A 20,123-nucleotide genomic window follows, 5' to 3' on the forward strand; every position below is an offset into this window, starting at 1 on the left:
AATGTTACTCCTAAAAATAGAAACAAAAACTTTCATTTTCTTTGTCTCTCTTTCCCTGCCTCTCACCCTTTCAGGTTTTTTCTTTTCTTGTTGGAATTAAAGTACATGTAGATTGTCTTCTCATAACTTCGTTGCCACCAGTGATCTTGTCCTCTTAACTGTTTTAGCCATCCACCACATAATTGTACTCTAGATCTTGTCATCACTAATAATTCACACCCCCTACAATCTTGTTAGGTGTTCCTCTCTACCACCACCTCACACACTTCCAACTTGCTCCCTTCAGTGCTCTGACTCCAACTTAGCTTTGACTTCATGATTTGCCATTTTATTCTTTCCTAATATTTCTCTCCTTTTGTCATACCTTTGGAATACAACTTAAATTTTACTTTTAGCTCCTCTGCACTTTACACTCATGAAGAAAAGATAAGGCTGGAGAAAAAGTGTCATACTCACTGGTCTCACATTAGACATGTGATGACTAACTTTAAGTGAGTTCTCAGTATGACTGAGCAATCCTGCTAAGTTTCCATAGCCTTCCACTCACCTCTCGTTAGGATAAGTATTTCATGTCATGTTATTCTCCCTTCGGAAATCTCCAGTACCCTGTCCTCTCCAATCCTTATCCAAAGCCGATGACTATTTCATATGTTATTGACATACTGAAACAATCAGAAGAGAACTTGCATTTTCTCCATCTACAAAAATCTACTGGCATTTGGATCTTTGCTGCTTTCATTCCTTGTGAACTAATTGCCTTTGCCTCATCTGAGGAGATATACTTGTGCATCTCATCTTCTCAACTACTCAAAAGTAGGTTCCTGCACATGTACCCTTCTCCCCATGCTCCATCATCAGGTTTTCTTCTACTGCATCATTGCCACAAACACATAAACATGCTGAAATACCTCCTATTCCTACTGCCCAGCTGTCCTTTACAGAAAAGAGTCTTTTATGTTATCTATCTCCACTTTTCTCCTCCCATTCTCTTGGACCATTCCAGTCAGCTTTCATCCTATTACCTCCATCTCCACCTACAGAAACTTCTCTGTGAAAGGCAACGGTTATCGTCATGTTACCAAAGCCTGTGGTCAGTTGTCAGTATTTCAATGACTGGACCTTTTAGTGTCATTTAACACAGTTAATCATTCTCCTTGAAGATCTTTGTTTAGCTTGCCGTCTAGGGTTCCACTCTTATGGTTTTTCTTCTACCTCAGTGACTTTTCCTCGCCATTCCTGATTCCCCTAACATAGATCCTCAGCTTTCTAATCTCCATTTCTTCTGTAGAAAAAGTTGCATTGCAACTTTCAAAGCCAGTATGATTCATTCCTCCACTTAACTCTTTTCACTCCTCCCTCCTGCCTCAGAATGTAATAACTGAGTCTTATTTACTATTAATGCCCATCACCTTGCATAAGACTTGACACATATTAGGTGTTCAGTTACTATTTCTGAATGGAGACCATTCAAAAGAAATACTTATAAGTTAAACCAAATAATTTTCAGATTTTCTTAAGATACAATAGCATAAAAAGAGAAACATGCCAAGTTGATTAATCATTTATGTTAACCATAAACTAGCATTTATAACATCTAAATGTGTTCTTTTGTTTGTTTTTGGTAAAATATACGTGATTTAACGTTTACCATTTTAACCGTTTTTAAGTATAGTTCACTGGTATTAAGTGCATATACGATATTGTGCAACCATGCATCTCCAGAACTTTACAATCTTCCCAAAGTACCCATTGAACAATAACACCCTGTTTCCCCCTCCACCCAGCCCCTGGCAACCTCCTACTTTCTATCTCTGAATTGGACTATTCTAGATACCTCATATAAGTCAAATCATGCAGTATGATTCTGGCTTTTTGAGTCTGGCTTATTTCACTTAGCATAATGTCTTTGTGGTTCATCCATGTTGTAGCCTGTGTCAGAATTTTCTTCCTTTTTAAAGCTGAATAATATTCCATTTTATGTATATACTACAATTGTTTACCTTTTCACCCTTGAATGGACACCTGGGCTTCTTCTACTATTTGACTCTTGTGAATAATGCTATTAACATGGGTGTGCATATATCTATTTGAGTCCCTACTTTTCAATTATTTTGGCTATATACCCGGAAGTGAAATTGCTGAATCATATGTTAATGCTCTTTCCAATTTTTTGAGGAACTACCAAACTGTCTTCCATAGTGGTTACCATTTTATATTCCCATCAGTATTGTACAAAGGTTCCAGTTTGTCCACATCCCAGCCAACATTTGTTATTTTCTATTTTTCTTTGTTGTTGCTTTTTAATAATAGCCATCCTCAAGGGTGTGAAATGGTATCTCATTGCGTTTTGATTTGCATGGCTAGTGATCTTGAGCATCTTTTCGTGTTTTTATTGGCCATTAGAGAAATGTCAAAGTCCTTTGCCCATGTTTTAATCAGGTTTTTTTGTTGTTGTTGAACATTTGAATATTTTAGGTAATAGAAAATATACTCAAATACTTAAAACATGTCTTCTTTCTCACTATTAGTGGTACAAAGTATAGTTTACTAGCTCAGACTACTCTGACCTTGGAAAGTGCTGAGGACAGTTTCAAGACCCATAATCTGTCTATTAATGGAAATGGTAAGTACAATCTATATTTTACTTATTACATATGTTATGTCAGTATATATACAGTATATATATATATATATATATATATATATATACACACACACATACATATATATATGTAATAATTTCTAATTTTAACATGTTCCACTGAAGTGTGTATTGGCTTAAATAATGTAGAAATGAGTGATTCTGTTGGTTCTTTTAAATATTTCCATCCCTTTTCCCCAAAAATGAAAAGTTTGTTTTCCTCCCTCCATCCTATTTCGTCAGAGATTGGCTGGTGAGGCTAGCTTAGTGAGAACAGAAAGGTTTTGTACATTCTGAATCCTTGTCTTTGACTTGAAATCAATGACTTCACTACCCTACTAGTTGGCAATCAAAGACCTGTCTTATTCTAAAATTTGAACTTGAGGAAGTCAACCCCCTTCTATTGTGGGAAGCAGATGATTTAAGAGATTGTAAGGTTAAATCAATCTTAACCCTTTTCTCTCTGGATGATATTGGCAGTTATAGTTTATCCAAAAGAAATATGGCATGGTGAAGAAGGGGGTTATTAGGAAGATTTGTAAAACTTAGCATGAGCACTCTCTACTCCCCCAGATTATTTTTCCTATGCTGAAGAATATAGAGTGGTGTTGGTAAAATACTTTGCAAATATTATTTGGATTATTTGTTCCTGTTCTTATTCTGAAATAGAATACATACAGATAGGTGCTGCTTTACTCATATTGTTGTAAAGATTGGTAGCTTTGTACCGATGAGATTGGCAATTTTATAGTAATATTGTTCGTTTCACACTAAATATTACATTAAAAATAAAGTTCATGAAATGTAAATATACAGTTAACAGATAATTATGAGAATATGTACATAACTACTTCCATGTCAATAAATAGAACATTGCTGACACTTCTTCCTGTTAATTACCCTAGGTGTACACGTGTCCAAACTTTTATGGTATTCACTTACTTGCATTTCTTTATGGTTTTACGACCAACTTGCTTTCCTAAATAATGTAATCTAGATTTTCCTGGATTGAACTTTATGTGGATGGAATCACATTATGTTTTCTTAATGACTTGCTTTTTGTTTATTATTCAATAAGTATGCATTTCACCGCTTGTGGTATTTCATTATATATCACTTTGTATTTATCCCTTATTCAGTTATTTTTAGTAGTTAGAGTTCTTTAGGTTTACTATTTCTTGAGTCAGTTTTAGTTGTTATATGTTTATACATATGAATCTATTTAATCTAGAATTTGAGGTTTACAAGCATTAACTTCTTCATGATAGCTTTATTGAATTTCTGCAGCATCTGTAGCAATGCCTTTTTTCTATTCCTGATATTGGCTATTTGTACTTACCCTGTATTTTTTAATTATCAGTCTTGCAGTAGTTTGGTCAGTTTTTTATTCAGTGAAGGTAACTTTATTTTCTCTTTGTTGGTGGTTTCCTTAAGTTTCACGATAAGTGTAGAATTTAATTTAATTAGTCACTTTTGGAACTCCTTGAACTTCTTCAGGTTTTTGATTGGTGACAGATCTTTTGTTAGTTCTGGACAAAATCTCACTTTTCCATTCAGACAGCCTTTGCTTCATTCTCTTGCTTCTCTCCTACCATTCCTGTTAAACCTATGTTAATCTTTCTCACTATATCCTCTATGTTTATTACTCTTTATGATGTAATTCTCATCTTTTTGTCTTTGTGCTTTTCTGGATTTTTTTGGAACTATCTTCCATTTCCTTATTCTCTCTGCAGCCCTGTCTGATCTGTTGTTAAACCTATGTGCCAAGTTCTTTATTTCAGTCATTGTATTTCTCAGCTTTAGAAGTTTTCTTTTCCTTTTTCAAATCTATTATGCTACTTTGTATTCTGTGCATACATTGTTAATATTATATTTTAGGTTTTAAAAGAGTAATCATAGCTGTTTCATAATCTATGATTAGTAGTTCAGATATATAAAGTCTTTCTGAGTTGGTTTCTGTTTTATTTTTCCTACTGGTTCTCATTGAGACTCATGATGTCTCAATATCTTGAATATCTGGTTATCTTCTGCATTTCTCATTATAATTGAAAGTTTACAGTTTATGTATAGGAATAAATTGATGCTTAGAGTTTCTGTTTGTTTCTGACAGGCAACTGGGGGGACTATCAGTCTAGGCATACTTTATCCAAAGACCATATCTAAGTATCTCTGGACCCCTCCCATCTCCACCTACAGGCAATGGGAATTCTGGATGCTGAGGTTGGTTTGCTTCTGGCTCACCGCTACCCTATTGGTGACTCCTTTGGGATATCAGCTTAGTATGAGGAAAATCTCTCATTAAACTGCTTGCTTTGTTCAGGCCTTAGATTATTTTTTTCCTTAGACTTCCCTCATCTTGCAAAATCATTAAATCATAAATTCAGATTTGCTGGGATTGGCAAATGCTATTAAGACAAACATAGCTTATGTGCTCACTTAACTCATTGGTTCTCATTTATCTGATTTATTCTGGTAATTTCTGTGGTCTTGTTTCTTCTTTCTTGCTCTGGAAAAATTTTATAAAATATAGTTGATTCAGTATTTTTAGTATGAGGATGGGCCTAAAAGATCTACCCTTTCATTATCCAAACATGAAGTCTGCAATGGTATTAGCATTATCAATTTTATCAGAAAATTTGACAAATAAAATTTATTGTCATCCCATTTGTGTCAGGTCTCTAGAATTGTCAATATTACTACCACATGTTGAGTGCCTATTATGTGTCAGACACTGTTCTATGAAATATTCAGCCTTCAAAAAGAAGAGAATGCTACAAAAATGTGACAACATGAATGAACCTTGAGGACATTACACTAACTGAAATAGCCAGTCATAGAAGGACAAATACTGCATGATTCTACTTAAATGAGGTGTCTAAAATAGTCAAACTCTTAGAAGCAGAGTACAATGCCAGTCACCAAGGGCTGTGGGAGGGGGAAGTGGGGAGTTGCTTGTCAACGGTCTAAAGTTTCACTTACACAAGATAAAAGTTCTTGAGAGCTGCTGCACAACATAGTGCCTGTCATTAACAGCACTGTATCGTGCGCTTAAAAATCTAAGGGCTGGATCTCCTGTTAGTGTTCTCACTACAATAATCTAGAAGTAAATAAGTAAGCAAACAAGCACTTTTAAAGCTGTTTTTATTCTTAGTGACTATGAGATGGTAGTTACAAGGAAACGTTGCAATAAAGTGGTTAATAGTGGGGCCCTCAGCCTTGAATTCATATTCTAGTTCTACCACTGGCCAGCTCTGTGACCTTCGCAAGTTCCTCATTTTATCATTTACAGTTTACAAATGAGTAAAATACAGCTTAGAGAATGTAATTTACTAGATCATGCAGTTAGCAAGTGGTTGAGCTGGACTTTAAATAATCCAGGACAGGCTGTGCTCTGCTATGCTTTCTGGTCAGGCACGATTACTGATAAAGCAACTAAGGACTCAAAATACTCTTGATGTGTGAATAAAGGACTTGATGATAAAAGGTCCTATTCTTTCAACCAAATCATCTGAAAAGTTGTGGAAAGGAATACAATTCACAAAGAGAGTGTCAATTTTAGCAGTGATTCCTTAGTTCTATAAGATATTACTAGTTTACAAGATTCTCCTTTAATGAAATTCTCATGGGCAAATATGCATGGAAACTATGTGGTTATAGTTCTTTCTTAGAGGAACACAATATAGATTAACATGTTAAAGACCGAAAAGACCTATGCTTCAAACAATAACATCAAAAAACTATTGACTTTGGAACATGTAGATTCCACTTGAAAATAATTTAAGAAACACCAACCTATATGCCTAACTCTTTCTATGTCATAGGTATATTCATAGAAGTGTGTGTAAATTAAAAACTTGTAGTTAAATCTTAACAAAATGAAAAAAAAGCCACCTTCTAATTTTTTTGTTAATATAAGTCTATGTTAATGTAATAGAGTTTTCCTAAATAAAATTATCTTAATGTCTACCAAAAACTATAAAACTAAGAAGAAATACAAGATTTTTTTGAAATTGATAACTTTATTATTTTTGCTGATTGAAGGAAAAAGCCAAAATGATAGTTTATATTTGTCTTCAAGAAATTTTTATAGTTTTTATAAAACAATGAAACCACATTGTGAAGATTGACTCACACAAAACTGAGATGTTATCTAGATTCTTTCTCCCGCCTGTGTATTGTTTTTGTTGTCGCTGCCGTTTTTAAACTCCATTTTGTTCCCCTTTTGAAACTACAGATGAATTAGATAAAATCTTTAAGTAAACTGCTCTTTCACTTCCTGTTTCATTTCATCTTGTCCTAATACCTCCCTTGGTTAGAAAAGAATTAAGCACTTTGATTAAATGTGTTGCACAAGGAATGAGAGACAGCATTTAAAAAAAGGAAAGAGTATAGTTCTGGGTGTAAGACTACACTGGATATAAAATTACGAGAAGCATCCATTATGTGCCAGACACAATGATAGATGTCATATACACATTATCTTATTTGATTTTCACAACTTTCCTACTTAAGATAGGTAGTATTTTTTAAAGTGAGAAATTGATACTGAGATAGGTTAAGTGACTAGCCTAGATGCCTTATTTCTTGTCAGAAGTAGAAGCTATCACTCTACATTTTAATTCACGGTGCTCCTAAGCTGTAAAGTAACCTAGATTAGAAGTAACAGGTGATTGCAGGCTATGTGGCAAGGAATTCTATATCCAATATTCCTTTTCAAGGACTGCAATCAGTAAGGAATTATTTTTCTTGGTGGGCAATGAAATCTGAGCTTATTTTACCAGAGAAGCCCATGTGATATTTAGGTTCCAGTACATTACTGATGGAACAAACTATAAACTGATGTGAAAAAGACTAATTATCTATGATTCATTTTTAAAAAATGCATCCTAACTTAAAAACAACTAGCTTTCAGATATTTAGAACATAGTTAATAAATCTGGGATGGCTTATAAAGAAATTTGCTGTCAGACTTTAAATTCATAAATCACAAAGTTGATTTTAGATATGTTACTTAGATGCATGCTTTTATAGAATTTTTATTTCATTCCCTGCCTTTTTTAGGAAAGAAGATTCTCCTGTTTGTTTCTGCATTTTGGGATCATTGCCTGTATTGTATTTATTCATTTATTCCTCCTAGGTCAGACCCTTTATTTATAAAAGATAGCATCTTTAACAAGTTATTAATAAAAAGAGTTTGACTAGTCCTAGGCTATTTGTGTGCTCTTGAGCAGATAAGTTAATAAAAAACCTTTTTGTTTTACTTTGTTCTCTTCCCTTTAGGCTGGTCATCTTCATTTAACTGATGTACCAAACCTTGACTACATTGCATCGATATGTGAAATAATTTTTACCAACAATGTTTTATTTTCCAGAGTTACTAAGATTTTTTTTTTTTTTGGTCAATAAGAGTAGCAGCCAATGGCCAGCCATTTTATAGGTACTAACAAGAGGAGTACAGTGTAAACTTTAAAATCATTTTTGTGTGGTTCACTGTAAACAAAGGTGCATATGCTGGGTTTTTATTTGTACCCTGATTTATAGAATAAATTATGCAATGCTTTCCTTCCATGTAGATATGGAAGGAAGTACCTACTTGTAATATCTTAATGTTTTTTGAAAATACTTTTTAAAAACAGTTAGGAACTTATAGAAAAGTTACAAGTTGAATGTCAAGATATTTTTTCCCAAAAAAATATATGAGAACAAGTTGATTATGTGATGGTTCATTACCCCAACTATGTTAATACATATTTCCTACTAAGAGAACATCTTGCTAAATCACTACAATCTCCAAGTCAAGAAATGAATAATAATATATGTATTACTATCACCTAATTCTCAGACTCCATTCAAGTGTTGCCCATTGCCCGAATAATATTCCTTATGACAAAAGGATCCAGTGCATAATCTTGCATTGACATTTAATTATCATGCTTCTTTAGTTTCTTTCAATCTTTCCTTGGCTTTCATAACCTTGACATTTTTCGACATCACAGCTATATCGTAGAATGTTCTTCAGTTTGGGTTTGCATGGTGTTTTCTTGGGATAAAATTCTGGATACGCATGTTTGACAGAAATATCACAGAAATGATACCGTATTCTCTTTGCAACCTATCCAAGTGGCGTATAATTTTGATTCATCCCATTACTGATGGTGTTCACTTTGATTACTTGATTAGGTGATGTCTTCCAAGCTTTCCTACTGTAAAGTTACTCTCTTGTTTCCTCCTTGTAAGAAATACACATCATATATGTGTGTGGGGGGATGTGGGGTGCATTGAAACTCTTAAGTATATTACTTCTTATTGGACTTTCCATTTATTCATGATTGTATTTATATCAATATGGACTCATGTTTTTCTCTTTTATTCAGGGCATCATAATCTGTTAATATCATTGTTTATTTTGAGGTTCAAATTGTTTTTAATTTGGCCAATGGGAGCACATTCAAGGTGGCTTTTATATTTTTGACACGTCCTCGTCATTATTGAATACTTCCTTTATTTATGCTATAACAGGATATATCAGGCTCATCTTGTACTTTCCCTGCCCCAACACTGGTCTTAGCTATTTCTTCAAGAAATGCTGGTTCTTTTTAACAGAAGTAGTATTTAGTAGACATGATCTGGGGTGTAGGTATTTTCATTGCTATTAGAGTTTCACTGTTAGGATGCTGCTTTTCCTAGGCCTCCTCAGTGGACTGAGCTACCTACAAGCATGTATATTTTGTCATGTATTAATCTCTGTATATGAAAATCATGAGTTTATACCAGTGCATCTATCTAATCCAGCACTACAGTTCATTCTATACATTTTTAATTCCTTTCTCTGACTGTGAGAAACCTGTCTTCTATTTAATTTTTTTTCTTCATTCTCCCTGAAAGCAGCATTCTCTCATCTCTCCCACATGGGTGCTTTCTTCTTTCTGGGGACTCTGACTCTCCGTTTTGGGGGAGCCCTTGCTTCATGTGGATTCTCCCCCTACTCAAGCTTTAACTTCCCAGGCCTTAATCTCACCCTGTGTGGACATGCCATTCCCAGCTGCCCCTCTGCTGACTGGGCTGTACTGGGCTCTGACACACTGTTCTGGGTCATTGAATGTGTGGATGGCTTCCTCACTGTTCTCAAACTCTTGACTCCCCATGGCTGGGCCACACCACAAATGTGCACACACTCCTTACTCTGCTTGGGTTAAGACACCTTACATCGGGCAGCTACCCCACATAGACCCTCCTCACTCTGCTTGGGCCCTGACTCCCTGTGCCAGGCCATCCCAGGAGCAGAGATCTCCTTTGGGCTCTACCCTGTGCCCCATGTGGTCCATCCCTCTCAGCCTCTTCAGGGTCTGATACCTCGTGCTGGGTAACCATCCTGCTTACCCTCATCCTCTAGCACCCAGCCATGACATACCACAGTCTGCCCCCACCCCAGCACAGATACCCATCTTGGTAGGGTACACCTAACAGCTTCCAAATGAATTAAGAGGGAAGGCCAAAAAGGTTTATTAAATTTTTATCTTAAAGTTGCACTCTGAAATGTTTTATTCAGAGCATCATTTTGCTAATTGTTATAATGAAAGCAAAAGAAGAATTTGACATAGACAAAAAATCACTTTATTAGATTTTTTTTTATATTAAATGAGTTTGCTTCTGTGCCCTGAATTACCTCTGTTAATTACTTTAAAATCAAGAGTACAAGAGACTAAAAGTTCCATGTCTATGTCAGAGGATAGCATGCCGTAAACTATGTTTAACATCATCTCTGATTTGATTTTAAATATGGTACTGGTATTTGACTAGGATGAACCTTTACGTATGTTCTTATATAAAGCCAAAAAAAAAAAAAATCGTAAAAAGAAAAAAATCAAAATGCATAACGACCTTAAATAAACATATCTTTTTAACTCGATTTTTTTTTTCTCTCGCTTAAACAGAGGCGTCTCCATTCTGGCTCCCTTTATTTGGCAACATGTGCTGCCGTTTCGTTGTCCAGCCAGCCTGCATGGCTGAGAACGCGTTTGCAGGATTCCTTAATCAGCAGGTTAAAAGACTTTAAATATCCTACAATAATTATAGCTCCAATTTAGCTCTTAATCCTTTTGATATTGAGAAGTATTTTTTTACAGTCTTTTAAATAACAGTTTTCTCACTGTTCGACATAGACCGGGGCGGGGCGGGGGCGGTTAGGGGGAGACCTGGGGCTGAGATGGTGAGAAGGGGAGGGGTCTAATGCAGTTTGGATGGCTGAGGAGCTACCTCTCCAGGTTCCTCTGCTTCATTAATAGCTGTAACACTGTAATCAGCAACAGAGGACTCCTTGTGGAATCTGATGAGGCCTGCTCAACACCTTTCACATAAAGGCCTTCCTGGCAGACAGCTTTTGGCACAGTTTAGGTCTGAGCTTCCAAAGCTGTCTCTCTGCCTCCTACTCCTGATTTATTTATAACCATTGTTATTTATATTCACTAAATAATTAATTATGGGCTCCAATGAATCAATAGCTTTTACTAAAGGATTCCATTAAGAGGAAAGAAAATTTGCATTCTTATAGGGTAGTCAACATTTTCCAGTGTTCTAAGAACAATAGAGAAAATTATATTTTGAATATTGAGTTATTGCTATAATTTTCCTGAGTTGTTAGATGAATTGTTGTGGAGTTCTAAGCACTCATTTTTAATAGACCAGCTTCTCTAAAACTGCATCGATTTATGATTTTATGTATATAAAAGTTATGTGGTAATCATTACCTCTGTTTGCTTATTTAATGCTTTTGAGAATTCCAAAACTTTCTTTTCTAAATTAACTTACTCTTTGATTTGGGGCTATTGCCTTATCATATAATAAATTAATTGGTAACTATCACATTTGAAAATTTCAAAAAACTAATTTAACTTTGATAATTTAAGTATTTTTGTTGAATTTAGAGTTAAGATGATAAATAATGACTTAACTTTGATATTTTCTTGATTTTTTTTTTTTTAGCAAATGGTGGAAGGTCTCATTTGTTGGAGAAGGTTGTATTGTGTTTTGAGAGGGGGTAAGCTCTATTGTTTTTATACTCCAGAAGAAATTGAAGCTAAAGTGGAACCGGCTTTGGTAGTGTCCATTAACAAGGTAAATAAGATGCTATTTTGAAAATAAAGATACAATATTTTAAAAAGTTTGTTCTTTTCTATACAGTTTACATTGACATAAAGAAAAGGGAAGTACCGCTAAAAATAGGTTAGTTTATAAAGATAATTAATCTTATTATTTTTCCATTATAGAACTTTATCCAGTAAAGGAAATACTGTATATTTCCTAAGAAAACATAGTAATTGAAAATCTTTGCCAGTAAATAGGTTTTAAAGCAGAGGGTGTAACTCTATGCTAATAGGATATTTAAATTTTTCATGAATTTGTTTGAGATTATATAAACATAAATTCTTAGTTCATATTACAGTGATATTCTTTTTAGTTAATACTCAAATAAACCCATAAAAAGACATTCCTGAGTATACTTTCTGATTTCTTATGGGGTTGATGGGCAATTGTCCAACCTTCTGTCTGCGCAGAAAAGCCCAACGGTCCATTTAGAATACTTGAGTGCTTATACTGTTTTTAAAACATAGTACTGTACCACCTAGAGAATCTATCAGATACACACACACATACACACACACACGCACACAGGTTTGATAGAAGATTACTAAAATTCAGTTACAAATTTTTCACCCACAAATCTGTAGGAAAACTTTTCACAATAAGCTGTACTTACTTTCTTTTATTCCAGGTTCTTAAATTTATCTTCATCTGTCATAAAAGACTAGTGTTTATTAGAGGTTTCGCCCGCCCTCTGCTTTTTATAGCATTTATACTGTAGACTACTTTGATGCATTTGTAGAGCAGAATATGTTTTCTGCCTATGTACTACATTTAATTGCTCCTAGTTTTAATTTGCTTGCTTTTGGTGTGGTTGAATTGAAGTATATGATAAAATATGAGCCATCACATCTGTTAACTCTGCATGTTTTACTTGTCTTTAAATTTTCTTTTGAAGAAAAATGTAAAGTGGTATATTCTGAAAAACATGCAGATACTGGTCTGCTAATCTATAAGGACTTGAGTTAATTTCTTTGATCTTTTCCAATAATGACATTTGGTCTGTTTCTGTCCTGCTTTTAGAAGTTACGCTGCTTTTTACTTAAAGGAAATCCTTCAGTGACACCTTTTATTATATAATTAAGTCCACTTAATTTACCTGGTTTTGTGTATTCGAAAAATTGGTGATGCTCTTAAATAATATATCCCAATAATACTGCAACAGAGTGAATTTATTTTAGTTTAGAAAGTTAGATTTATGAAAGTACAATTTTATTATTGGAAAGTTGATATTTTTTTATTACTTGCCAACTTATTATTTTGTTTTGCTTACCCTAGTCTTTTGAAAATTTCAAATGTACAGAAAAGTTGAAAGGATAGAGTAATGAACACCTGTGTACCCTTCACTTGGATTCTTTAGCTCTTGTTAACATTTTGCCATATTTGCATTCTCTCTGTAGATAGCTTAAAATTTTTTTCTTAACCATTTAATATAAGTAGCAAAAAGCATAACATTTCTTCTCTAGAATATTTTATCATTGTTTCTCCTAAAAACAATGACATTTCCTTCATAACCATATTATTAGCACGCTCAAAAAATTTTTGTTGATAAAATAATATTATCTAATAGAGCAAATTGCCCCAGTTGTCCCTAGAATGTTCTTTCTAATTTTTATTTATTGTTTGACCCAAGACCCCATCAAGGATGACAAATTGCATCTGGTCACCATGTCTTTTGTTTGTTTCCTTTTTATCTAAATTATACCCTTCACTTGCTGCCTTTTTTGGGGAGCGTGGGGGTAGGAGGATCTTCCATTACACTGACATTTTTGAAAAGTCTAGAGCAGTCCCTAATCTGTGTTTGACTAATTATTTCACTAGATTCAGGTTAAATATTTTTGGCAAGAGTTCTATATAGATAATTTTGTCTAATCTGTTTTTTACTGAGTGGCTTGGTAGTAAAAATGGAATCCTACCTATTTTTTCTTATATGTTTTACAATAGAATATGATAAACCAAATAAAATGTAATCTAAACAAATGATATTTTTAAAGTCATTTGTTTTAATCGAAAGCAGTCTTCAAGGTATTTATTTTGCTTTATCTCAGCCATCTAAGGTAGGCAGAGCAAGTAAGACAGCACTGTTTCATAGGTATATTATTTCTGTTTTACAAGTGAAGAAATAGACTCAGAAACGAGTTGGAACTTGTCTAGCTAGTAAGGAAAATTATATGGCTCTCTTTTCTTAATGGGCAGGAAAAAAGTAGATAAAATTTGTGGACTGGTTTTCTATTTCCTCATAGAGTTACTGCTAGTAGATTTGGAAAGCAAAATTAGACTATTTCCTATCTCCATGCCCACTCTGAATCAATTTTGAAAATAAAAAGTAGTTCTGAAATGAGGTTCTGAGCCTGAAGCTACAATCTACCAATAGGCAATAGTGTAGGCATATGTTGAATCTTTACCAATTAAATTTTAGAGGACAATTTAAGGGAACTCTTCTGTTATAATAGGAAGTGCATCTGTATTTTCTTATCTGATGACAAGAGTCTAATTTCTGAAAAGTAGTTAACAGTGTTTACATGGCCTGACTGAATTGACCTTTATTCAATTGACTCATTTTTCCTTGTGGTAATAAAAGGCTGATGACCTGACAACTAATAGGATTCTGTAGTTAATCAACTCCATTGTTAAGATGACTGAAATCCGCTTGCTTAGAAATCTCAGTGGTGGATCCACAATTGACCATTACAGATTCACAGGAAAACAGTGAATCCAGTAATCTGTATAGATTCAGCCTTAAACTTGGAAACAACATGGGTTGTATTTGACCCTGAGGAATGATGACAAATATCTCTTCCATTGGTCGTGACTTTTGTCTAAAGTACGAAAGAGAATTTAAGATTAAATTATGAAGTGAGGATTAAGATTGAGAAGATTAATATAATTTAGTTGCTAATCTCAAAGATTAAACTGATGGGAAAGTCTTCCATTCTTTAGCTTTGCAATATTGCTATCTTAATTTTCTCCTGATTCCTGCCCTTCTCTGTAGAAACTTTTCTCTTTGCAGTTCTTCTACCTCAGGTTTCCTTTAAACTCTTCTACTCACCTGAAAACTTCATTCTTAACAGTAAATGCTACTTGTCTCCTTATTTAAATATGTCAGATATCATCCTGGTCAAGAAATTTATTTGTTAACTTCTGAAAACATGAATGTTATATCTCCTGCTGATTTTTACTTATCTTTTTCTCATCTTATAAAGTTCAAATTTACAGGAAAGTTGAAAAAATACTATAGTAATCAGTTGTACACCATCTAAATTCAGCAGTTAACATTTTGTCATATTTGCTTTATCTCTTCTTTTTTCTTGATAAGGGGGCGCTAACTGCTTTATATTTTATTTAATTTTTAATCAGGTTTATAGTGGAATAGTTTACATAAAATAAAATTCACCTATTTTAAGTGTGCATTTTGATAATTTTAACAAATATACAGTTATATTATTGCTAACTCATTAGAGTACAGTTATTTTGTTTCTAAACTTTTTTTATGAGAACATTTAAGTTCTACTCTTCTAGCAAATTTCAGTTATACAATAGTGTTATCAACAAATAGTCACCATATTTTACATTAGATCCTTAGACCTTGTTTATCTTATAGCTGAAAGCTTATAAAGACTCCTTACTTACCTATATTTTTTCTGACCCATTTGAAAAAATATGTATGTGTATTTATAATACCATTCTCACAGCTAGTCAAATTAACAATAATTTTCTTATATCATCTAATATCCAATTCATACTCAATACTGTTGTCCCCAAAATGTTATTTTAGCCCTTGCTTTTAATTTAGGAATATATAAGTATTGTGAATCTTTTGTCTTTTTAAACTATAAGTTAGGTGTAGAGACTTGATTAGGTTTCTTTTAAACATTTTTTTTTACAAGAGTATTTCATGGATAATAACAAATAGTTAGTAGACCATCCTTTTCAGAGGCACATGATGTCAAGTTGTCTTACTATTGTCAATACTTAGTTTAATGACTCGGTTAAAGTAGTGACCACTAGCTCTCTCCAGTATAATAGGTAAGCTTTCCTCTTTACTATTGCAGGTAGTCCAAGAGGTGATACTTTGTTATTGCCTTTGCCTGAATCAGTTATTACCTTGGAGATTGCATATGTTTTTCTCATGCTTTCCTTCCTTGTACATTTATTAGCTGGCATTCTTTTGTATTTATTCTTTTTGAGAGGAACATTTTCTCATCAACTAAGAATGAACTACAGGCCCTCCTGAGAAGGCAGGATAAATGCTTAATGTTTTAATTGCCAATTTTCAGTGTAATTAATTGGTATTGAATATCATATATATTCACAATACTCACTGGAGTGATTTTACCCTTCCAGAAGTATCAAATGACTGTCATGTCTATTGACCCTCCAAATATTATGATAAACTTAACAGATTTTCACCTATTCATTGTTTTAAATTACTTGATTTTTAAATATAAGGTAGATGTTTCGTTTTCTTACTTTGGAAATTTTTAAGGAACTCATGCTATTAGTGTATTCTTAAATAAATAGGAGCTTTGATAAATGCCAACTTGGTATTTCCTTATATGTAGAGCAGGTAAGCACCAAATAAAACTTTTAAGAATAGTGTTTTTGTTTCAGTTTTTAATATATTTTCAGTGTTGGGTCTCTAGGATCTTTTTATGCTTAATAATGTTATATATTAAATCGAAATCCTAGATCCTTTATTTTGGTTGTCTTCTCTCATGATTTAGAAAATAATAATTTTGCTTAATGTTACTTTAAAAATTATGTGAAAACATAAATTTTCACTGCCTTTGCAGTTGCTAAGGTATATAAATAATAGTTCTGTTATTTTGATCACAGGACCTGTTCTCTAATTCTTGTCCTTCTAAATGGCACTTCCTGTAAGGCTAAGTTAGTTCATTAATTTTCATACGGAGCCATCTGTGGAAATAGTCACATTACGGAAAGAAAAGCCTAAAAGCTATTCCCCTCTTCTTTTCAATCCAAATTTGAAAGGATGATTTACTTCAAAGTGATTGCTTCAACTTCAAAAAACTTCCTTGTGAATGTTGTTGAGTAAGACATTCTCAATAAAGGGTACTTAACTGGAGCCACTGAAATCTCCTATACATCATAGAAAGCATTTTATTAGCCAAAGTTTTATCCATTGCCAGTGGGATGAGGAGTGGAAAGGAAAAGAAATGCGAGTCTTTGAGATCAGTAGTCTTTTCTTGACTTAAACATTATGCATCACTTCATTTTACTGAATAATGAAATCTGTACTAAACAAGTTAATAACTACTTGAGATGATATACCTTTGTTAAATTGTCTTGAAATTGCTTTTAACCGTTATGTTTATCATGGAACCTAGCAAGCAAAATTATTAGGAAGCACATGAGATTTTCTTCTGATTATATTAGTCCTCCTAATTCCTGAACCCTAGCACAATTCATAGTGTCCTTTATTAAATGCAACAAAAATTATTTTTAAAACAGCCTTAAGGAGTTTACATCTGATTACATTGACATAAGTTGAAAATAATTATGTCACACTAATACTAATTATATCTAATGCTTGGTTTATGGTTATACTTTACATATGTCAAACATTCCTTGTCGTATAGTGTGAAAATATGGCTTTCTTTGTTATTAGAGTATATATAAAGTCTAAATCTTGTTTTTAGCCAGCAACATTTTGTCTTCATCCCTGATTAACAAGACTTTAGGTCAAAATGTTTCAAAGAACTCATTTGTCCTTAGAACATGTTTCTGAGGAAGGTGTGAGTGAAATATTATCTCTGCATTATAGATAAGAAAACAAGTACTTAGGTTTTTGTGCTTGTATTTTTTTTTTTTTAATTTCAAGATAATCTATAGAGAGGAATACAAATGAATGCATCTGTATCCTCACACATTACCCTCATCATAGAATTATTTTGAAGGAAATTCTAGAGACCATATCATTTTACTTGTAAATATTAGTTACCATACTTAAGATAGTTTTATATATATATATGTATTTATATGTGTATGTATATATGTTTATATTTTGTGTGTGTGTGTGTGTAGTTAATATGTCAGCAGAAATTCAGACAATATTAGGTTTCCCAATCTTGTCATTTTTTTGACAAGTTCTTTGAATCAGTATCCAAATAAGGGCCATATACATTATGGTTGATTAATTAGGTTTCTAAAATCTCTTAAACTTTTGGCTTTCATTCTAGCTCTTTCCCTCTCTCCATTTCTCTCTCTCTCTCTCTCTCTCTCGCTCTCTCTCTCACACACACACACACATTTATTTGTTCAAGAAATTGGATCATTTATCCTATAGAGTTTTCTATAGTCTGCTTTTCGCTGATTGAATCTTAGAGTTTTTTATTTTTCTTCCTCTTTTTGGATCAGATATAGGTTTGTTAATTGGTTAGTAAGAATATGTAATAGGAAATATTGTTTACTTTTATCAGGAGGCATTTAGTATGTCTGGGTACTAGATTTATTGGGGTGATCACTTTGTAAGTTATATAAATGTCTAATCACCGTGTTGTACACAAACTAATATGTCAACCGTAATTGAAGAAAATACAAAGTTATTAAAAAAATAATCACATGTCTGGGTCATATTAATATTCACTGATGAACTTCTACTTTATCACTTATTTGGTTGAGGTACAGTTATTATAGGAAAGACAAGATAATGGCTTAGTTACCAAAATAGTGAAGGTGGTTTCCTAGCATCTTTCAAAGGTGACTACCGAGTTATAGTTTTTAAATATTATTATGAATTTATGGATTTAAAGACATTTCACGCATCAATCCATTACCGCTGTTATTATTGGTATTCAGATTGTCCCATTTTTGTCTTCTGGAAACCTCTTTGAGTTGGTCCATTTGATATAACCCTGATAATCTTTGAATATTCATTCTGGTAGGACAAAATATTCCAGAATAATCCTGTACATTTCCTGGTCCAGGCTGGGAATCAGCCATTTATCTAAAAAACTCTGATTCTTTTTAGTAGGAAAGAGTGTTTAGAGACCATAATCTGAGTACGTAGAAGATTTTTTTAAAGTTATGTAGTCAAAGGTAAAGTAAAACAATTCCTAAATCTGTCCTGATTTAGTTATTTTCCATTACCACAGAAATGAAGAGGTTGAAGTACAGTTTTAATTAAAAATAATGAACAACTTAAAAGAAACTTTCCTTGACTTCAGAGTTAATTATCTTTTGTTGCAATATTGGTTTATCAGATTATATTTTTATTGGCTTCAGTTGGTCTCCTCTAGTTACCTGCCATCTCATACAGTGAGGTTGCAGTTCAATATGTGCTGATCGACAAACGTTGAGCCAGCAAGGATTAAAATTTCACAATGGAATAATTTCATATCTATCCACAAATCAATAAAAGTAACTATAAAGCCTCCTAAGTCAACTAAAAGGTTTGTGATTATCAAAAGCAAGATCAGAAACTCTGACCTCGGATAGAACACTTATTTCAGAACATAAGTCTCCTCACCTGTAAATTAGAGAGTTGGATTAGAGAGTCTCTTCAGGATCTCAGTCTATCAGTGTAAAACTTTGTCGTTATCTGAGTTCTTTTTTTCTCATTCTTTTATTCATTAAATACTTTTCTGTCACTTAGTGGCAGTATTTCAGGTTGCAGAAACAGTGTGGGCAAACATGCCCAAATTCTTTCCTTTCATATTATGCTAAAAGGAAAGATACTTCCATCATCTCTACATTTTGTGAGCCTATAACAGTGACAGTCTTGAAATTCACCTTGTATTTTCTAACTCATTCCTTGTTTGAGAAGTGAAGTCCTGAGCACTGTTATTGATACTTTGCCTACAATGAAAAACAGCTTGCATGAGCTTTCTATTTAATCACTTTTTCTTTGACATACAGCTTTTTAGTTTAAGAAATTTTCCATTAGTTAAATTATTTTGGGTGATAAAATATAGAAGTTAATTTCATATCCAATCTATTCTATGTTTCATTTTCACCTTTTAAAAACCTCACATTTAAAAAAAAAATAGTGGTAGTTTTTGGTTACCAGAGTTAATGGAGTATGCAGTTTATATTATTGCATTGTATTCTCTTTGAAGGATGTAAATGATTCAGTTCATTGGATTTTCTACATACTTCTTTTCGTTTAAAATGATATCTTGGTGTTATTAAAAATGTACATACTTATCTATCAAAATCACACTTATTTAAAAGTTGCATCTACTTTAATCCTACATACAAAAGGTAGTCAGAAGTTTGTGTTAAAATGGATTTGGATGGAGTAAAGTACAATTTCAGCAACAATTTCAGCAAAATATGAAGAATACTTTGTGTTTTATTGTTTGGAAATGTTTTTTGAGTG

At 33.2% G+C, this 20,123-nt stretch overlaps 1 protein-coding gene across 1 annotated transcript in view; it reads left to right on the forward strand.

Annotated features, from left to right (window-relative positions):
* RTKN2 (rhotekin 2) overlaps nucleotides 1-20,123 on the forward strand; it is a 63,139-nt gene that overhangs the window by 30,131 nt on the left and 12,885 nt on the right. Inside the window, exons 7-9 of the mRNA XM_016159181.2 lie at nucleotides 2,529-2,623; nucleotides 10,576-10,682; nucleotides 11,624-11,755. Coding sequence (XP_016014667.2) covers nucleotides 2,529-2,623; nucleotides 10,576-10,682; nucleotides 11,624-11,755 — 334 coding nt within the window. The remainder of the gene's footprint in view (nucleotides 1-2,528; nucleotides 2,624-10,575; nucleotides 10,683-11,623; nucleotides 11,756-20,123) is intronic.

Source organism: Rousettus aegyptiacus, unplaced genomic scaffold, assembly GCF_014176215.1.
Source record: "Rousettus aegyptiacus isolate mRouAeg1 unplaced genomic scaffold, mRouAeg1.p scaffold_m13_p_6, whole genome shotgun sequence".
In the NCBI taxonomy this organism is placed as follows: domain Eukaryota; kingdom Metazoa; phylum Chordata; class Mammalia; order Chiroptera; family Pteropodidae; genus Rousettus; species Rousettus aegyptiacus.